The 19,564-nt window shown below is 42.7% G+C and overlaps 1 protein-coding gene across 3 annotated transcripts in view; it reads left to right on the top strand.

The window, feature by feature from the left end:
• Positions 1 to 19,564, top strand: part of LOC128702992 (protein arginine N-methyltransferase 6) — a 61,851-nt gene that overhangs the window by 23,529 nt on the left and 18,758 nt on the right. Inside the window, exons 1-4 of one of the 3 annotated variants that reach the window (XM_053797508.2) lie at positions 11,345 to 11,500; positions 13,296 to 13,462; positions 15,837 to 16,096; positions 16,680 to 16,814. In XM_053797508.2, coding sequence (XP_053653483.2) covers positions 13,302 to 13,462; positions 15,837 to 16,096; positions 16,680 to 16,814 — 556 coding nt within the window. In that variant the 5' untranslated portion in view covers positions 11,345 to 11,500; positions 13,296 to 13,301. Of the gene's footprint in view, positions 1 to 11,344; positions 11,501 to 13,295; positions 13,463 to 15,836; positions 16,097 to 16,679; positions 16,815 to 19,564 lie in introns of those variants that run through there. The other 2 variants (XM_053797509.2, XM_053797510.2) reach the window with 2 other exon arrangements.

Genomic DNA, 19,564 nt, shown 5'->3' with positions numbered 1-19,564 from the left:
ATTGTTAGTGAAGATGAGGTCTAGTGTATTCTCCAGTCTAGTAGGCTCTATTATTTGCTGGTTTAAATTGAATTTTGTGCAGAGATTTAAAAGCTCGCGTGAGTGTGAGTTTTCATCAGACCTGCCTCCTGGTGTTATTACTGCAACAATATTATTTGCTATATTCCTCCATTTTAGGTGCCTTAAGTTGAAATCCCCCAGGAGCAAGATGTTGGGTGCAGGAGCTGGAAGATTTTCCAGACAGTGGTCAATTTTTAACAGCTGTTCCTGGAATTGCTGGGATGTTGCATCCGGAGGGTTGTAGACTACCACAATGACTAGGTTTTGGTTCTCGACCTTTACTGCTAAAACTTCCACTACATCATTTGAGGCATTAAGCAGTTCTGTGCAAACAAGTGACTCTGCAATGTACAGGCCAACCCCCCCCCCTTTTGCCTGTTCACTCTGTCACATCTGTATAGGTTGTAACCTGGGATCCATATTTCGTTGTCCAAGTGATCCTTTATGTGGGTCTCAGTGAAAGCCGCGAACATTGCCTTTGCCTCTGCAAGCAGTCCACGTTTAAGTTTAATATGTTTATTATGCACCCCATACCCATCCTGTGGGCGGTAGTCAAAAGATTACAGAGGTACATAATGGGTCCAGGGACTGGGCCTCAAAGTTTTGATAGCTGAGCAAGTTACAGAGGCAATGAATTCACAATTTACAAAGGTAATGAACTCACAATTTACAAAGGTAATGAACTCCAGGTAGGTCTAGTCACAATCATTACAAGTTACAAAGGTATTTACAGATTACAGAGGTACACAATGGGTCCAGGGACCGGGCTCCAAAGTTTTGATGGCTGAACTAGGTACAAGGTAATGAACTCACAAGTTACAAAGGTAATGAACTCACAAGTTACAAAGGTAATGAATACTGTAAGAATGGTTACTTACGTTTATACATGGCTGCAATCATGAACAAATTTTAGAGTAATGAGCAATTCACACTTCCACACCCGGTCACAACTGTAGTGAGTTATTGGTGCAAATGTTGATTGCTGAGTCTCTCTCTCTCTCTCACACACACACACACACACACACACACACACATACAAATTCATACACACACACACATAAACACACACACACACACACACACACAAACTCATACACACACGCACACACACTCATACTCACACACACTCATACACACACTCACACTCATACACACACACACTCATACTCACACACACACACACACACACACACACACACACACACACACACACACACACACACACACACACACATGCACACATGTGGTAATGCTTTATTTACAGCTAGCAAAGTCAGGGTATTTCTCCAGAATGGTCTGTAATATACCACTGTGGATAAAATACTTAGCCATTTCTTGAACACTTCTGAGTGAGTTGTTTCTAAATTCATTAATTTTATCGCACTCCAGTACATAATGACGCAGGGTGTGACAATAATCCATCTGGCAAAGTTTACATTTCGTTTGGTCTACATCTGGTGGTGGTGATTTAACCTGCCAAAGATACTTGTAACCCAGCCGGAGCCGGGCGGTAGTGACATCCAAGAGTCTGCTTATTTTGTTGGATGCACCATAGACATGTGGCTCCTCCTGCATGATAGAATGATGATAGATGGACTCACTGGTGTCAATCTCCCTGAGCCTTAAGTCCATAAAATTCAGCTGAAGTTCTTTTCGTATTATTGTTCTCAAACTACTACCTGACAAGCCAAGATTGTAATCTACTCCCTCTTTGAAAGCATACAGCTTAGCCAATTTATCAGTTCTATCATGCATCTGAAGACCAATGTGAGATGGAATCCACAGCATGTGCACTCTGACTCCACTGTCCACAATCCTACCATACCTGTGTCTGGCTTCTGACACAAGCATGCCACAATTTATGCTTAATGAGTTGAGAGCATTTATGGATGACAGAGAATCAGTTACAATTAAACTGTCAATCTTTGATACATAGATGCATTTCAGTGCAAGGAGTATGGCAAACAGTTCTGTCTGAAGGGTAGAGGCCCAATTATTGATGCGTGCTCCAATTTCTTTAAGAGAGCCATCACTCTGTACGACAACAGCAGCACTACCAGCTGCACCAGTGGATTGGTGAACAGAACCATCAACGTAAATAATTTGCGAGAGTGTGTGCTGTGTGACTAAGTTATCAATACAGCTTAAGGCCTCATGTTTGGCTTCAAGGCGAAGTTTTGGTTGTGATTTAAGAAGTAGTTTGGGGGGAAATGGAGGAATGGTAGTTTGGAATGGGGTAATATTCCATGGAGCGGAGAAGTGCCGCTGTTGCCTTACTTGACATAGATCATGTATCTGATTCATGCGGAGGTCGGTTCCAGTCTTTTCGATCCATCTGGAGGAGTGTTCACCAGTGCTGAGGAAAGTTTGGAGGGCTTCTGTGCAGGGGTTTGAATGAGCTTGCCTGAGCATATTAACCCCAATTAGGATATTTCTTTCAGTAACACGATCTCTGATGCTTGGAATATCAAGTTCTTTTTGCATATTTAAAATTTTGGCAGTACGAGGGCATCCTAGGATGATCCTCATTGCTTCGTTCTGCAGTTTTTCCAGCCCTCCAAGCTTCCAGTCAGACACAAGAGCAAGTAGTGGCGCAGCATAATCAACCAATGATCTAATATAAGCAAGATACATCATTTTCACAATTTTAACATTAGCACCATACCTGGGGTGAAGCCCTGCCACAACTCTAAGTGCTCTTAGTCGTTCTTTGTATTGGCGACAAAGTCTTGTTACAACAGGTCCAAGTAGTGGAACCTCAAAGCCTAGATACCTGTATCTGCTTACATATTCTAGAAGAGACCCATCATGCAATTGGATCTGACGAACTGTGCCTCTCTGTCGAGGAGGACGCCTATTGAGTATCTTTGTTTTATCAGTAGAGATTATCAACCCCAGGTCCTGACACGAGGCTAGTACCTGGGGTTGATAATCTCTACTGATAAAACAAAGATACTCAATAGGCGTCCTCCTCGACAGAGAGGCACAGTTCGTCAGATCCAATTGCATGATGGGTCTCTTCTAGAATATGTAAGCAGATACAGGTATCTAGGCTTTGAGGTTCCACTACTTGGACCTGTTGTAACAAGACTTTGTCGCCAATACAAAGAACGACTAAGAGCACTTAGAGTTGTGGCAGGGCTTCACCCCAGGTATGGTGCTAATGTTAAAATTGTGAAAATGATGTATCTTGCTTATATTAGATCAGTCCACGGATGAAAGGTATTTTGTTGTTTGTTGCTGGCTTTAGACCCTGTATATTTGCAAAGAAGAATGTTATCGGACTGGTGGTATTGTTGGTACTGGGGGGGGATTTTTTTTCCGGCATTAGTATCTGTATCTGTTGGTTTGGAGTGGAGGCCATCGACTGTGGTTCCACTCCAGGAATGACTGGATTTGGTGTACGATTTCTGCCATTTCCTGCCAGTTTTTTTTCCTTCCTGGCACTAAAAAACCTCTCCTTCTTGAGTGGCTGTGGCTACCCAGGTTTTCCCATGGCCTGGATGTTTTGTATCTTTTTGTCCCCTTTAGATGGTATGCCTGGCAATTTAAGTTATAGCACAGTCTTTCCTGTACTGAAGAGGTACACATTTCAGGGTGAAAAAGCTTACAGGAAGGGAGTTTGCATTTTCCTGTTGTCATATGGGCATGGCATTTTCTAGGGTGGTTTTGGTTCTCGACCTTTACTGCTAAAACTTCCACTACATCATTTGAGGCATTTAGCAGTTCTGTGCAAACAAGTGACTCTGCAATGTACAGGCCAACCCCCCCCCCTTTTGCCTGTTCACTCTGTCACATCTGTATAGGTTGTAACCTGGGATCCATATTTCGTTGTCCAAGTGATCCTTTATGTGGGTCTCAGTGAAAACCGCGAACATTGCCTTTGCCTCTGCAAGCAGTCCACGGATGAAAGGTATTTTGTTGTTTGTTGCTGGCTTTAGACCCTGTATATTTGCCAAGAAGAATGTTATCGGACTGGTGGTATTGATGCTACGCCGCATCTTTACCAAGCATAAAGATATTGTTTTTTGTTGGGTCCCTGGTCATGTTGATGTACAGGGCAATGAACAGGCAGACACTGCTGCGCGGTCAGCAGTACATGACCTACCAGTTTCATATGGGCCACCACGCATGGGTTTAAATTTTCAAGTACCAAAACTCACCAAATTACTTTCACTAGACGCTCTGTTATCTCCGATCATCCTTTGTATCTCTATGGCTCCCGTATCCGCGAACGTGATACAGTCAGGTTTCTAGGCCTTCTCTTTGACCGTCGGTTATCCTGGAAACCTCACATTACCTCTCTGAAGGCAACTTGTCACAGCCGGCTAAACCTTCTTAAAACCCTTGCTCGTCTTTCCTGGGGAGCTGATCGTCGAACTCTGCTTCGCCTACATTCAGCCCTCGTTTTATCGAAACTCGATTATGGTGACCAGATTTATTCTGCGGCCTCTCCTGCTACTCTCTCTAGCCTTAACTCTATCCATCACCAAGGATTACGTTTGTGCCTTGGTGCTTTTCGCTCTTTCCCTGTTCAGAGCCTCTATACAGAAGCGAATGTTCCATCCTTGTCTGATCGCCATGATGCCCATTGCCTTCGCTACTATGTACACTCTCACGATCTACACAATCCTTCCATTTATAGAATGGTCACCGATATTAGTAGACATTCTTTATTCGTTCGCCGCCCCTGTTTGCTCCGTCCCTTTTCTCTTCACCTACATTCACTCTTGTCTTCCCTTCAGTTACCACCTTTATATGTTCATGTAGCATCTCACTTTTCCCTACCCCCCTGGGAAGTTCCAGCTGTTCGGGTCTGTTCTTTCTCACTCCCTTGCTCGAAAGCTCAACTGCCTACGGTGGCTTCCCGCTCTCTTTTTCTTGATCACTTCCACTCCCATTCTCATGCCACCGCTGTGAACACAGATGGCTCTAAGTCTTCAGACGGCGTCGGATTCGCAGCAGTGTTTCCGGACAGCGTCGTGCAGGGGCATTTACTATCTTCAGCTAGCATTTTTACTGCTGAACTGTATGCCATTCTTGCAGCACTTATTCGTATCGCATCTATGCCTGTGTCATCATTTGTGGTAGTCTCAGACTCCCTTAGTGCTCTACAGGCTATACGAAAATTTGATACATCTCATCCCCTAGTTCTCCGTATCCAACTTTGGCTACGCCGTATCTCTACCAAACATAAAGATATTGTTTTTTGTTGGGTCCCTGGTCATGTCGACGTACAGGGCAATGAACAGGCAGACACTGCTGCGCGGTCAGCAGTACATGACCTACCAATTTCATATCGAGGTGTTCCATTTCTGGACTATTTTGCTGCAATAGCTACCCACCTTCGCACCCGTTGGCAACAACGTTGGTCAACTCTGCTCGGTAACAAACTTCATTCTATTAAACCGAGCATAGGTTACTGGCCGTCTTCTTGTCATTAGTGCCGAGGTTGGGAGACCACTCTCTCCCGCCTTCGCATTGGCCACACTCGTCTTACTCATGGGTATCTCATGGAGAGGCACCCTGTTCCTCTCTGAGCAGTGTCAAGTTCCAGTATCGATTAGCCACATTCTGTTAGACTGCCCCCTCTATCAACGAGCACGCAGAATTTACCTCCAACGTCGTCTTCGTTCTACTACTCTCTCTTTACCTTCCCTTCTTGCTGATGGACCCTCCTTTAATCCTGACTCTCTCATTGACTTCTTGACAACGACTGATTTACTCCACAAACTCTGATGATACTTTTCGCACTCCCCTCAGCCCTTTCTAGCTCAGTCTCTTGCTGCCCTTTACCCTTTCACCATCCACTACCCCGCTGTTTTCTGTAACCTATTACTCATCCATCTCCCTTTTGCCACCTGATGCCCTCTCTTCCTTCCTGCCCTGCAGCGCTGTATAGTCCTTGTGGCTTAGCGCTTCTTTTTGATTATAATAATCCAGTACCAAAACTCACCAAATTACTTTCACTAGACGCTCTGTCATCTCCGATCATCCTTTGTATCTCTCTGGCTCCCGTATCCCCGAACGTGATACAGTCAGGTTTCTAGGCCTTCTCTTTGACCGTCGGTTATCCTGGAAACCTCACATTACCTCTCTGAAGGCAACTTGTCACAGCCGGCTAAACCTTCTTAAAACCCTTGCTCATCTTTCCTGGGGAGCTGATCGTCGAACTCTGCTTCGCCTACATTCAGCCCTCGTTTTATCGAAACTCGATTATGGTGACCAGATTTATTCAGCGGCCTCTCCTGCTACTCTCTCTAGCCTTAACCCCATTCATCACCAAGGATTACGTTTATGCCTTGGTGCTTTTCGCTCTTCCCCTGTTGAGAGCCTCTATGCAGAAGCGAATGTTCCATTTTTGTCTGATCGCCATGATGCCCATTGCCTTCGCTACTATGTACGCTCTCACGATCTCCACAATCTTTCCATTTATAGAATGGTCACTGATATTAGTAGACATTCTTTATTTGTTCGCCGCCCCTGTTTGCTTCATCCCTTTTCTCTTCGCTTACATTCACTCTTGTCTTCCCTTCAGTTACCACCTTTATATGTTCATGTAGCATCTCACTTTTCCCTACCCCTTGGGAAGTTCCAGCTGTTCGGGTCTGTTCTTTCTCACCCCCTTGCTCGAAAGCCCAACTGCCTACGGTGGCTTGCCGCTCTCTTTTTCTTGATCACTTCCACTCTCATTCTGATGCCATTGCTGTGTACGCAGATGGCTTAAGTCTTCAGACGGTGTCGGATTTGCAGCACTGTTTCCGGACAGTGTCGTGCGGGGGCATTTACTATCTTCAGCTTGCATTTTTACTGCTGAATTGTATGCCATTCTTGCAGCACTTATTCGTATCGCATCTATGCCTGTGTCATCATTTGTGGTAGTCTCAGACTTCCTTAGTGCTCTACAGGCTATACGAAAATTTGATACATCTCGCCCCCTAGTTCTCCGTATCCAACTTTGGCTACGCCGTATCTCTACCAAGCATAAAGATAATTTTTTTTGTTTGGTCTTGGGTCATGTCGACGTACAGGACAATGAACAGGCAGACACTGCTGTGCAGTCAGCAGTACATGACCAACCAATTTCCTATAGAGGTGTTCCATTTCTGGACTATTTTGCTACAATATCTACCCACTTTCACACGCGTTGGCAACAACGTTGGTCAACTCTGCTTGGTAGCAATCTTCATTCTATTAAACCGAGCATAGGTTACTGGCCGTCTTCTTGTCATCGGTGCCGAGGTTGGGAGACCACTCTCTCCCGCCTTCGCATTGGCCACACTCATCTTACTCATGAGTATCTCGTGGAGAGGCACCCTGTTCCTCTCTGTGAGCAGTGTCAAGTTCCAGTATCGATTAGCCACATTCTGTTAGACTGCCCTCTCTATCAACGAGCACTCGGAATTTACCTCCAACGTCGTCTTCATTATACTACTCTCTCTTTACCTTCCCTTCTTGCTGATGGACCCTCCTTTAATCCTGACTCTCTCATTGACTTCTTGACAACGACTGATTTACTCCACAAACTCTGATGATGATACCTTTCGCACTCCCCTCAGCCCTTTCTAGCTCAGTCTCTTGCTGCCCTTTACCCTTTCACCATCCACTGCCCCGCTGTTATCCGTAACCTATTACTCATCCATCTCCCTTTTGCCACCTGATGCCCTCGCTTCCTTCCTGCCCTGCAGGGCTGTATAGCCCTTGTGGCTTAGCGCTTCTTTTTTATTATAATAATAATCCACTCAAACTTCTCCTCACCAACCTAAACAGGACACATGACCACAACACAAGACTCGCATCTCTTTTTGATTTACCTCGTGTCCATATCACACGGTGTAAAAACTCTATGCACATAAAGGGCCCCAGAATATGGAATTCATTACCAGAATATATTAAAGTGACCCAGTCTGAAAATCAGTTTAAGACTTCTCAAAAGCCACTTAATCACCCTAGACTAAATGCTAAACACAGTACACACTTACTCACCTATGTACTCCCACATCATAACTGTAACTATCACTTTGAACCTTTATCCATTGTTGACAAGAATATAATTGAACCATTGTTTTTTACAAGAAGCATTTTAGATTATATGAATATATCCTTTGTCTTATTCAAATTTAATTCACTTATAATTAATAGTCTACTGTTCAACTATGAAATAATTACTGTCCTACTGTACAACTATGATATACTCCTTAGTGTTAAGTAGTCTAAGTCAATAATGTTAAGTTGGCCCATAATACCTAGGCATAATAGAGGCTCTCTTTGTATTGCAACCCACTATTGTAAATAAAAAATCTCAATGTACTGTTTGCAAAGACATAAAATAAATAAAATAAATAAATCACTTCCACTCTCATTCCAGCTGTTCGGGTCTGTTCTTTCTCAACCCCTTGCTCGAAAGCCCAACTGCCTACGGTGGCTCTGTCATCTATGATCATCCTTTGTATCTCTCTGGCTCCCGTATCCCCGAACGTGATACAGTCAGGTTTCTAGGCCTTCTCTTTGACCGTCGGTTATCCTGGAAACCTCATATTACCTCTCTGAAGGCAACTTTTCACAGCCGGCTTAACCTTCTTAAAACCCTTGCTCATCTTTCCTGGGGAGCTGATCGTCGAACTCTGCTTCGCCTACATTCAGCCCTCGTTTTATCGAAACTCTTTTATGGTGACCAGATTTATTCAGCGGCCTCTCCTGCTACTCTCTCTAGCCTTAACCCCATTCATCACCAAGGATTACGTTTATGCCTTGGTGCTTTTCGCTCTTCCCCTGTTGAGAGCCTCTATGCAGAAGCGAATGTTCCATTTTTGTCTGATCGCCGTGATGCCCATTGCCTTCGCTACTATGTACGCTCTCACGATCTCCACAATCTTTCCATTTATAGAATGGTCACCGATATTAGTAGACATTCTTTATTTGTTCGCCGCCCCTGTTTGCTTCATCCCTTTTCTCTTCGCTTACATTCGCTCTTGTCTTCCATTCAGTTACCACCTTTATATGTTCATGTAGCATCTCACTTTTCCCTACCCCTTGGGAAGTTCCAGCTGTTTGGGTCTGTTCTTTCTCACCCCCTTGCTCGAAAGCCCAACTTTCCTACGGTGGCTTCCCGCTCTCTTTTTCTTGATCACTTCCACTCTCATTCTCATGCCATCGCTGTGTACACAGATGGCTCTAAGTCTTCAGACGGTGTCGGATTCGCAGCAGTGTTTCCGGACAGTGTCATGCGAGGGCATTTACTATCCTCGGCTAGCATTTTTACTGCTGAATTGTATGACATTCTTGCAGCACTTATCCGTATTGCATCTATGCCTGTGTCATCATTTGTGGTTATTTCAGATTCCCTTAGTGATTTACAGGCTATACGAAAATTTAATACACCTCACCCCCTAGTTCTCCGTATCCAACTTGGGCTACGCCGTATTTCTAGCAAGCATAAATATATTGTTTTTTGTTGGGTCTCTGGTCATGTTGATGTACAGGGCAATGGACAGGCAGACATTGCTGCTCTGTCAGCAGTACATGACCTCCCAGTTTCATATAGGTGTTCCATTCACGGACTATTTTGCTGTCATTGCTACCCACCTTCGCACCCTTTGGCAACAACGTTGGTCTGATCTGCTCTATAACAAACTTCATTCTATTAAACCGAGTATAGGTTACTGGCAGTCTTTGTCATCAATGTCGAGGTGGGGAGACTACTACTATTTTCGCATTGGCCACTCTTCTTACAGGTATATCATGGAGAGCCGCCCTGTTCCTCTCTGTGAGAATTGTCAGGTTCCAGTATCTGTTAGCCACATTCTGTTGGACTGCCCCCATTATCCACGAACACGCAGAATTTACCTTCAACGTCGTCTCCACTCTGCTGTCCCTTCTTTACCTTCCCTTCTTGCTGATGGACCACCTCTAATCCGGACATACTTATTGACTTTTTGACAACTGATATAAACGCAAACTCTGATGATACCTTTGCACTCTCCTCAGCCCTTTCTACCTCAATCTCTTACTACCCTCTACCCCTGCACTGTCTACTGCCCTGATGTACTCCATAATCTACTAATCATCTCTTTCCTTGCTACCCGATACCCTCACATCCTTCCCTGCCCTGCAGCGCTGTATAGCCCTTGTGCTTTAGCGCTTCTTTACTATAATTGACGCTGGTGAGGGGCTCTTGATCTAGGGAATTGGATCTGTGCTCCGGTTCCCTGAATTGAGCCTGAATACCTTCCATCCCCCCCAAATGTGCTGTATAATCCTGCGGGTTTAGCGCTCCCCCACGTTTGTAATAATTTAGTTCATTTCTTATTTGTAATTCAATTTAATTTCCATTTTGAGGCCCCCCCCCAAACCTAAAGTGCCCCGGGCCTCCCAAGGTGTAAATTCGGCCCTGGACCTGCTCTCCCCTTGAATTGAACCTGAATTCTACCCATTCTCCCAGATAAGATAAGATTTCGTTCGGATTTTTAATCCCGGAGGGTTAGCCACCCAGGATAACCCAAGAAAGTCAGTGCGTCATCGAGGACTGTCTAACTTATTTCCATTGGGGTCCTTAATCTTGTCCCCCAGGATGCGACCCACACCAGTCGACTAACACCCAGGTACCTATTTGCTGCTAGGTGAACAGGACAACAGGTGTAAGGAAACGTGTCGAAATGTTTCCACCCGCCGGGAATCGAACCCGGGCCCTCCGTGTGTGAAGCGGGAGCTTTAACCATCAGGCCACCGGGCCACCTGTATGACCCATTCAGATTTAGTGCTCTCCCATTGTAGCGTTTAATGAAACGATACAGGTTCAGCACCCCATGAATGTAGTGCACGACCCATACAGGTTTAGTGCTCCCCATTATCAAAAAAATGCTAAACCTGCAAGGGTCATACAGTAGTGTTCCCCATTAATGTAGTGTTTAGCTAAACCATACAGGTTTTGCACCCCTATGACTGTATGACCCTGATGGTTTAGCGCTTAGTTTTGATTAGAATAATTAGCACCCCCATAAATGTAGTGCACGACCCATACGGTTTTAGTGCTCCACATAAGTCATTGGGGGGCTAGAGGATCCCCTCACGTATTAAACTGTCACATTAGTGTCCTTTTACTTAAGAGGATCCCCTCATAATTCCAGGTATGGGGGGCTTGGGTAACCCCCTTCCCCATGAATAATGGGGGTCTGGATTCCAGCTGATGATGTAAATAAACCCCCCATGATTATAGCAGAGAGTTGAAAGTTCTCTCTTTCTACCCAATTTCCCCCGTAATAAAACAACCCCCCCATTAACCCCCACTCCTCCCACTACCACCCATAACACCAAAAAAGTTTCACCAATCAATAATAAATAATAAAAGCCTTTTCCTGCCTATTTTTATTAATAAAATAAAGGAAAACAAAGGAGGTGGTAAGCCAGGCGCCAACTGCTGTAGACCCATTGCTGCTCTGAGGTATTTTATTAATATTTTGCTATTTATAACAGTCTGATTGATCAGTCAGTCATGGGGGAGAGTCATGGGGGTGTGGGTTTATCATGTGGGTTACTTTTAGTTTGTTTTATTCATGGGTTGTTGGGGAATTTGTTGAAATTACATGGGTTAGTTGTGATGGATGTGTCTCATGTGGGTGTGTGTGACCCCTGGTCATCCTGTGGGTGTGTGTGACCTCTGGTCATCCTGTGGGTGTGTGTGTGACCCCTGGTCATCCTGTGGGTGTGTGTGTGACCCCTGGTCATCCTGTGGGTGTGTGTGTGACCCCTGGTCATCCTGTGGGTGTGTGTGTGACCCCTGGTCATCCTGTGGGTGTGTGGGTGACCCCTGGTCATCCTGTGGGTGGGTGTGACCCCTGGTCATCCTGTGGGTGTGTGTGTGACCCCTGGTCATCCTGTGGGTGTGTGTGTGACCCCTGGTCATCCTGTGGGTGTGTGGGTGACCCCTGGTCATCCTGTGGGTGTGTGGGTGACCCCTGGTCATCCTGTGGGTGTGTGGGTGATCCCTGGTCATCCTGTGGGTGTGTGTGACCCCTGGTCATCCTGTGGGTGTGTGGGTGACCCCTGGTCATCCTGTGGGTGTGTGGGTGACCCCTGGTCATCCTGTGGGTGTGTGGGTGACCCCTGGTCATCCTGTGGGTGTGTGGGTGACCCCTGGTCATCCTGTGGGTGTGTGGGTGACCTCTGGTCATCCTGTGGGTGTGTGGGTGACTCCTGGTCATCCTGTGGGTGTGTGTGTGACCTCTGGTCATCCTGTGGGTGTGTTGGTGACCCCTGGTCATCCTGTGGGTGTGTGGGTGACCCCTGGTCCCCCCTGGTCATCCTGTGGGTGTGTGTGTGACCCCTGGTCATCCTGTGGGTGTGTGGGTGACCCCTGGTCATCCTGTGGGTGTGTGTGTGACCCCTGGTCCTGGTCATCCTGTGGGTGTGTGGGTGACCCCTGGTCATCATGTGTGTGTGTGTGACCCCTGGTCATCCTGTGGGTGTGTGGGTGACCCCTGGTCATCCTGTGGGTGTGTGGGTGACCCCTGGTCATCCTGTGGGTGTGTGGGTGACCCCTGGTCATCCTGTGGGTGTGTGGGTGACCCCTGGTCATCCTGTGGGTGTGTGGGTGACCCCTGGTCATCCTGTGGGTGTGTGGGTGACCCCTGGTCATCCTGTGTGTGTGTGTGTGACCCCTGGTCATCCTGTGGGTGTATGGGTGACCCCTGGTCATCCTGTGGGTGACCTCTGGTCATCCTGTGGGGGTGTGGGTGACCTCTGGTCATCCTGTGGGTGTGTTTACCTGTGTGGGTGACCTCTGGTCATCCTGTGGGTGTGTGGGTGACCTCTGATCATCCTGTGGGTGTGTGGGTGACCTCTGGTCATCCTGTGGGTGTGTGGGTGACCTCTGGTCATCCTGTGGGTGTGCAGGTGACCTCTGGTCATCCTGTGGATGTGTGGGTGACCTCTGGTCATCCTGTGGGTGTGTGGGTGACCTCTGGTCATCCTGTAGGTGTGTGCCTGTTTAACCAAGCATATATGTATATAAGAAATAATGTACAATCGATAATTGTAATGTATGTTTATAGTGTGTAATATATAATCTATAATTGTAATGTATGATTGTAGTGAATAATGTATAATCTATAATTGTATGATTGTAGTGTATAATGTATAATTTATAATTATAATATATGATTGTAGTGTGTAATGTATAATCTGTAATTGAAATGCACAATTATAAGATATGAAATATTTATGATTATTTGTTTCAGGTCACAATGTCAGAGATGGAAGCAGTAGTGGCAGCCCCTGGTATTGGGGCCGAGGGAACACAGCCACTGACCAAGAAACGCAGGGCCTCGGAGAATGGCATTGCAATGACAGAAATGAAAAATGGAATAGACGAAAAGGCTCGAGTTATCGATGAGAGCTACTTTGCGTGAGTTTTTTTTTAATTTGATATTTCAGCGAGAAGAATGCCATTCTCGGTTTTGTAATGTAATTTTTTTGCAATAGTTGTGAGGAGTGGGGATGTTGCAGGTGGAGGCAACATACATTATTTCATACACTGAATGTCTTTGGTTTGATACCTGACGTGATCAAACTGTAGGTGAATCTGCTGTCACTGTTCACTTAGCAGTTAGTAGGTACCTGTGTGTTATCCGACAGGTGTGGATTGCATCCTGAGGAAGATAATTGAAGGACCCCAATGGAAATAATACAGACAGTTCTCAATGACACATTGACTTTCTTGGGTTATTCTGGGTGGCTAACCCTCTGGGTTCAAAATCTGAACAAAATTTATAATATCATGCTCTCTGTCATTCCCTAGGTACCTTTCACTCTTCCATACATTTATTGAACAAAAATACCAACTACTCCAAAACTATATCCCCATTTACTCTTAACATTTCTGGTGGTTTATATTAATTTATAAAAATGAATGATCACAAAGGAAAGATTTGGGTATGGGATATCCAGTGAGCATATTTTAAATGAAATCCAGTAGCTGATTTTCAATTAAAGTTTCTTTGGCCTAGTCAGAAAATGTAAATTACACTGGCATGAAGTTGGGAATATGAGTCGAGGGAAGGAGGGAGGGGGAAGAAAGTTTATTTAGGTACAGGTACACATAAATACAATTATCATACACAGCAACACACGTGAAATTACCCAGGAAAACTCAAAAGTAGGGAGATGTTATTCACGAATTTTATCCAGATGACAATAGTCTGGTTATTGATGGGGGGAGGAGGGAGAGGATAAAAGAGGGTTAAATTATGGTTGAATTTTAAAATGTATATACTTTTTTTTTTTTTTTTTTTTTTTTTTTTCCAACAAGTTGGCCGTCTCCCACCGAGGCAGGGTGACCCAAAAAAGAAAGAAAATTCCCAAAAAGAAAATACTTTCATCATCATTCAACACTTTCACCACACTCACACATTATCACTGCTTTTGCAGAGGTGCTCAGAATACAACAGCTTAGAAGCATATACGTGTAAAGATACACAACATATCCCTCCAAACTGCCAATATCCCAAACATATATGTATATATATTTTTCATCATTTGCATTTATTTCTGGTATATGCCTTCTATCTGGCATCCTTATAATTTTTGGGCTAAAAATAAATTGAGAAATGTGGATTTTTTCTCCTCCATTTTGTATTGTATACCAGTGAGTATTATGGTTGATTTTTGAATTTCATGTTTTTCCCTGGTTATTTTTCAAACTATTTCTGTAAAGTGGAGTACAGTATATTATACATTTATGATGAATAACACGTATAAATACTTCATACAAAACTCTTTGTTATGCGAGCATTTCGGGAGCCCTGAAACTTAATTTTGATTACAAGTACGTATGTGAGAAAAAGAATACACACCAAATTCATTTTTGTTTATGACCATTTGATGCATATTGGGTAAGCTCCTATTTTATTTTATTAAACATTAGTCAAGATATATAGAATCTGCAAAGTCTCAGAGCAAATCTTTCTCTGTTTTACGAGTTATAAAGGCTTGACATTATGTGAATTTCCTTTATACACAATTGACCAGGAACATGTGAAACTTGCAGATGAAGTAAAAAAATTAATTAATTTAAACAAAAATGTGTGCTAAATGTATTTTCCTGAAATTGTCTGATGTAAGTTTTGAAACTGCCATTAAACTTTAATAATAAAAATTGCACCATATGTCTCATTTTTTTTTTTAATTTAAATCACATCTTTAACAATTATTACTCATTACTTTTTTGTTTTTAAATTCTCTTGAATTTAAGTGTCAGTTTAACATTAATTTTAATTTATTATCTTTCACTTAACCCTTAAGCTATCCAAACATAGATCTATGTTCGCTCGCGTAGCGCTCTGAATGTAGACCTACGTTTTTTACATAAGGAAACGTGTAAAATCGAATGTAAATCTACGTTCCGAGTGCTAAGCGAGCGAACGTAGATCTACGTTTGGACAGTCTAAGGGTTAATGCTCAGTTTTCATCAAAATTTCTCTTCCAGTATAGTGTGATTTTATAGTTTAGTGTATACCATATTTGTATACATTGTCCAATATATTTTTTTACTGGTATACATTGCTGACAGGTTGATGATATATATTTACAGTTTTCTAGGAAAATGATTTATGTGAAATGAGAAACACTGATCTTTTGCAATATTTTTATATTTTTAAAGTCGTAAGTATTTAAGAGGAAGCTTGAAAAAAAATGTGAAAATATCAGTATATTTGAAGTTTCAATTTTTCAACTAATATTAAGATATTTTTGATTAAAAAAAAAAATTATATTTCTTTTAGGTCATATTCAGATATAGAACTTCATCGCACGATGATAGAAGATAGTGTACGCACTAATGCCTACCAACAAGCAATATTTCAAAACATGGAGGAAGATATACGAGGCAAAGTGGTTGTGGATGTGGGATGTGGCACAGGCATCTTGAGTATGTTCTGTGCCCAGGCTGGAGCCAAGATGGTGTATGCCATAGATGCATCGAAAATTGCGGGACATGCTAAGCAGCTTATAGAGGCCAATGGCTTCAAAGATGTTATTACAGGTTGGATTTTCTTTATATGTTATGTTTTATGTACTTTTCTTTTTTTTTTTTTTTTTTCAAAATTTAGTTTCTATAGTAAATGATGAACATTCAAGATTATCATCATTGCATTCAAGGGAGAAGCAGCAATTCCATAAGGGTCATACAGCTTTGAAATGAGCTGAGGTAGGATAACAGTTCTTAGCCTGTAAAATTGATGTGTAAAAACAAAAAAAACAAAAAAAACACAGTTTTGATTCAAGGAAGGGAAGTTTGTTAGACTCCCTAGATCAAGAGCCTCTCACCAGCATCAAGGAACCTTGTTAAATTAGACACGTGCAACTCTTGGGTATCTTTATTGAGGAAACGTTTTGCCACAGTGTGGCGAAACGTTTCCTCAATAAAGATATCCAATAGTTGCACATATGTCTAATTTAACAACATGTCGGTTCTTTGAACCATTCATCCACATCAAGGAACCTTCCTTGAGGGGTCCCTAGATCAAAAGCCCCTCACCAGCATGAGGGAACCTCCCTTGAGGAATAGCTATATAAGTTGTACCAATTTATACACTGGATAAGTACAGATGCTCCTTGACTTACAGTGGAGTTATGTTCTGAAGAACCCATACCTTTGATGAGTTTTGAGTTACTACTCTTGGAGCCCAGCCATGGGCCAGGCTCGTCTGGTGCTTGCCTGGCCAAACAGGCTGTTGCTGCTGGAGGCCTGCTGCCCCATAGTAAGTAAATTATCATAATTTGAATATGAATAAGATGTGCTAAGTAAATAACCAGTCACTGAATAGGTAAATAAACAAATAATTACTGTAACTAAATTCCAGTATTGAAAAGTAAATAAATGAACACAGGTTACTGACTTGCCACCTCCATGCTGGGTAATTATCTTAGGTTTCATCTCGAAAGTAATTGCTTTTGCACCATCGTAAAGTCAAAATATCGTAAGTCAAACCACCATGATATAATAATAATATCTTTATTTACTACAAGTACGTATATGTACAAGGTATACAGACCATAGCTGACATCAGTGACTTACTACTATATAGAAAGTCGCTTGCTATGTTGAGCATTTTGGGCAAATTAGGTTAGTTTTGTCCCAGGGTGCAACACACACCAGTCAGCTAACACCTAGGTACCCATTTTACATTGATGAGTGAACAAGGACAGCAGGTGTCTTATGGAAACACGTCCCTAATGTTTTCCATCTGTACCGGAGGAGATTCGAACTCCAGACCTCAGTGTGTGAGCTGAGGTGCTCAAAGAGCACCTGTACTTTGCAAATGCCTATTATTACTTCCCCTTTCTATAAGAAAGTCAGTACCACTCTGCCTTCTACCATAAGAGGAGGTGCCTCTATGCAAGTGAATTAAGGGGCTCCTGATTCATGGAACCGGACCTATCCTCTCTTGTCATGGATAGAACCTGATTGCCTTCCATTACTCTAAGTGTTGATATATGGTATGGTGATACCAGCAAGATGTGGTAAAAAGCATTTATGTACAATCTTGAACTGTACATAAGTGTCTTTTTCTACACTCCTAGTATTGTATGATACCCTCACTGTACAGTCACTGTAGAGCTCCTGCCCCTTATTTTTGTACATAATTACCTTTCTTCTTTCTTTCTTTCAACACACCGGCCATATCCCACCAAGGCAGGGTGGCCCAAAAAGAAAAACGAAAGTTTCTCTTTTAAATTTAGTAATTTATACGGGAGAAGGGGTTAACATAATTACCTACTTGTACTTATAACTGAGTTTACAGGGTAAGGAAGAAGAGAGTTAAGCTCCACCTCTGTATCCTGCCTCTTATCTTTCACATGATTGACATGAATTACCTGTCATTTTTCTCTTTTGAGCCCCTGTATGGAATATGTATTTGCTCTCACTGAATAGGTTGTTTCACTTCTTTACTGTTAAAAACAAGCTTGGGGATATTTCTGTGCCTTGGTGGGTGTGTGGCAAGTTCCCATTGTTCTGTCTTTATTTGTATATATGTTGGTAGAATTACTGACAATGTGTAAAATAAAAGGACATAAGTGCAACTAATGTGACATATTATTGTGGCAACGTTTCTTTGTCATGCCGTTACGGCTTGACAAAGCTCCTGGAGAGCAAAACGTTGCCACAATAAAATGTCACATTAGTTGCACTTGTGTCCTCTTACTCTATATCTTTATTTGTGATGAAAAACTTTCTAATATTTCAGCATCTCTTCTTCCTTAGTAATGGGTTTGCTTTGCCTAACAAAGCTTATACCTGTACTCGGTGTTTAAACACCAGCTTAGAGAAAAACCAAACTTTGGACCACAATTGTACAACCCTTTTCTTTCTTTCTTTCTTTCAACACACCGGCCGCATCCCACCGAGGCGGGGTGGCCCAAAAGGAAAAACGAAAGCTTCTCCTTTTACATTTAGTAATATATACAGGAGAAGAGGTTACTAGCCCCTTGCTCCCGGCATTTTAGTCGCCTCTTACAACACGCATGGCTTACGGAGGAAGAATTCTGTTCCACTTCCCCATGGAGATAAGAGGAAATAAACAAGAATAAGAACTAGAAAGAAAATAGAAGAAAACCCAGAGGGGTGTGTATATATGTGCTTGTACATGTATGTGTAGTGTGACCTAAGTGTAAGTAGAAGTAGCAAGACGTACCTGAAATCTTGCATGTTCATGAGACAGAAAAAAGGACACCAGCAATCCTACCATCATGTAAAACAATTACAGGCTTTCGTTTTACACTCACTTGGCAGGACGGTAGTACCTCCCTGGGCGGTTGCTGTCTACCAACCTACTACCTAAAAACCCTTTTCTTCCTGTATACAAAAACTGGCAGCTCAGTGTGTGATAGTGATTTATTCTGTATAACTGCAACTGTATCATATTCTCTTATTTCACTAATACATTGTAAGTACAATACATACGTCATTAAATAAAAATGAAATAAAATCACTATTTGCAAAAATAGGATGACAGTCATAGGTGTGGTACAGTGGTATGCTTTAGAAATAATACTTTTACAAAACCCATATTATGCTTGGCATACAGTCCTATCACATACTTTACTATAGCTTTTTACTCAAATCAAACTATGCAACTCATTTTTGTTGATTTTCATTGTTTTTTGATAGAGCGACATCAGTAGCAGGACTGTCTGGTAGTTAATTTTATTTCTGTATTCATTATACACACAACTCGCACGTAGGAGAATGAAACTTACGATGTTTTGGTCCGACTTGGGTAATTAGTCACTGACTAGTCAATTGCTAGTTAATGGTCCAGGTCAGACCAAAATATCGTATGTTTCATTCTCCTGTGTGCAAATTATTTTCGTATTGTTCCAGTCATGTTATTGTGCCCTTTTATTCTTTCAGCATTCAAATTGTTACCACCCATGTGCTCTTTTGTTGTAAGCAGGAAATAAATGAGTTTGGGAGTGTGTGTAAAGGTAGAAAGTTGAAAGTGAACAT

The sequence above is a fragment of the Cherax quadricarinatus genome, chromosome 86 (assembly GCF_038502225.1).
Source record: "Cherax quadricarinatus isolate ZL_2023a chromosome 86, ASM3850222v1, whole genome shotgun sequence".
NCBI lineage: Eukaryota > Metazoa > Arthropoda > Malacostraca > Decapoda > Parastacidae > Cherax > Cherax quadricarinatus.
This window is presented reverse-complemented; position numbering and strand designations above follow the sequence as displayed.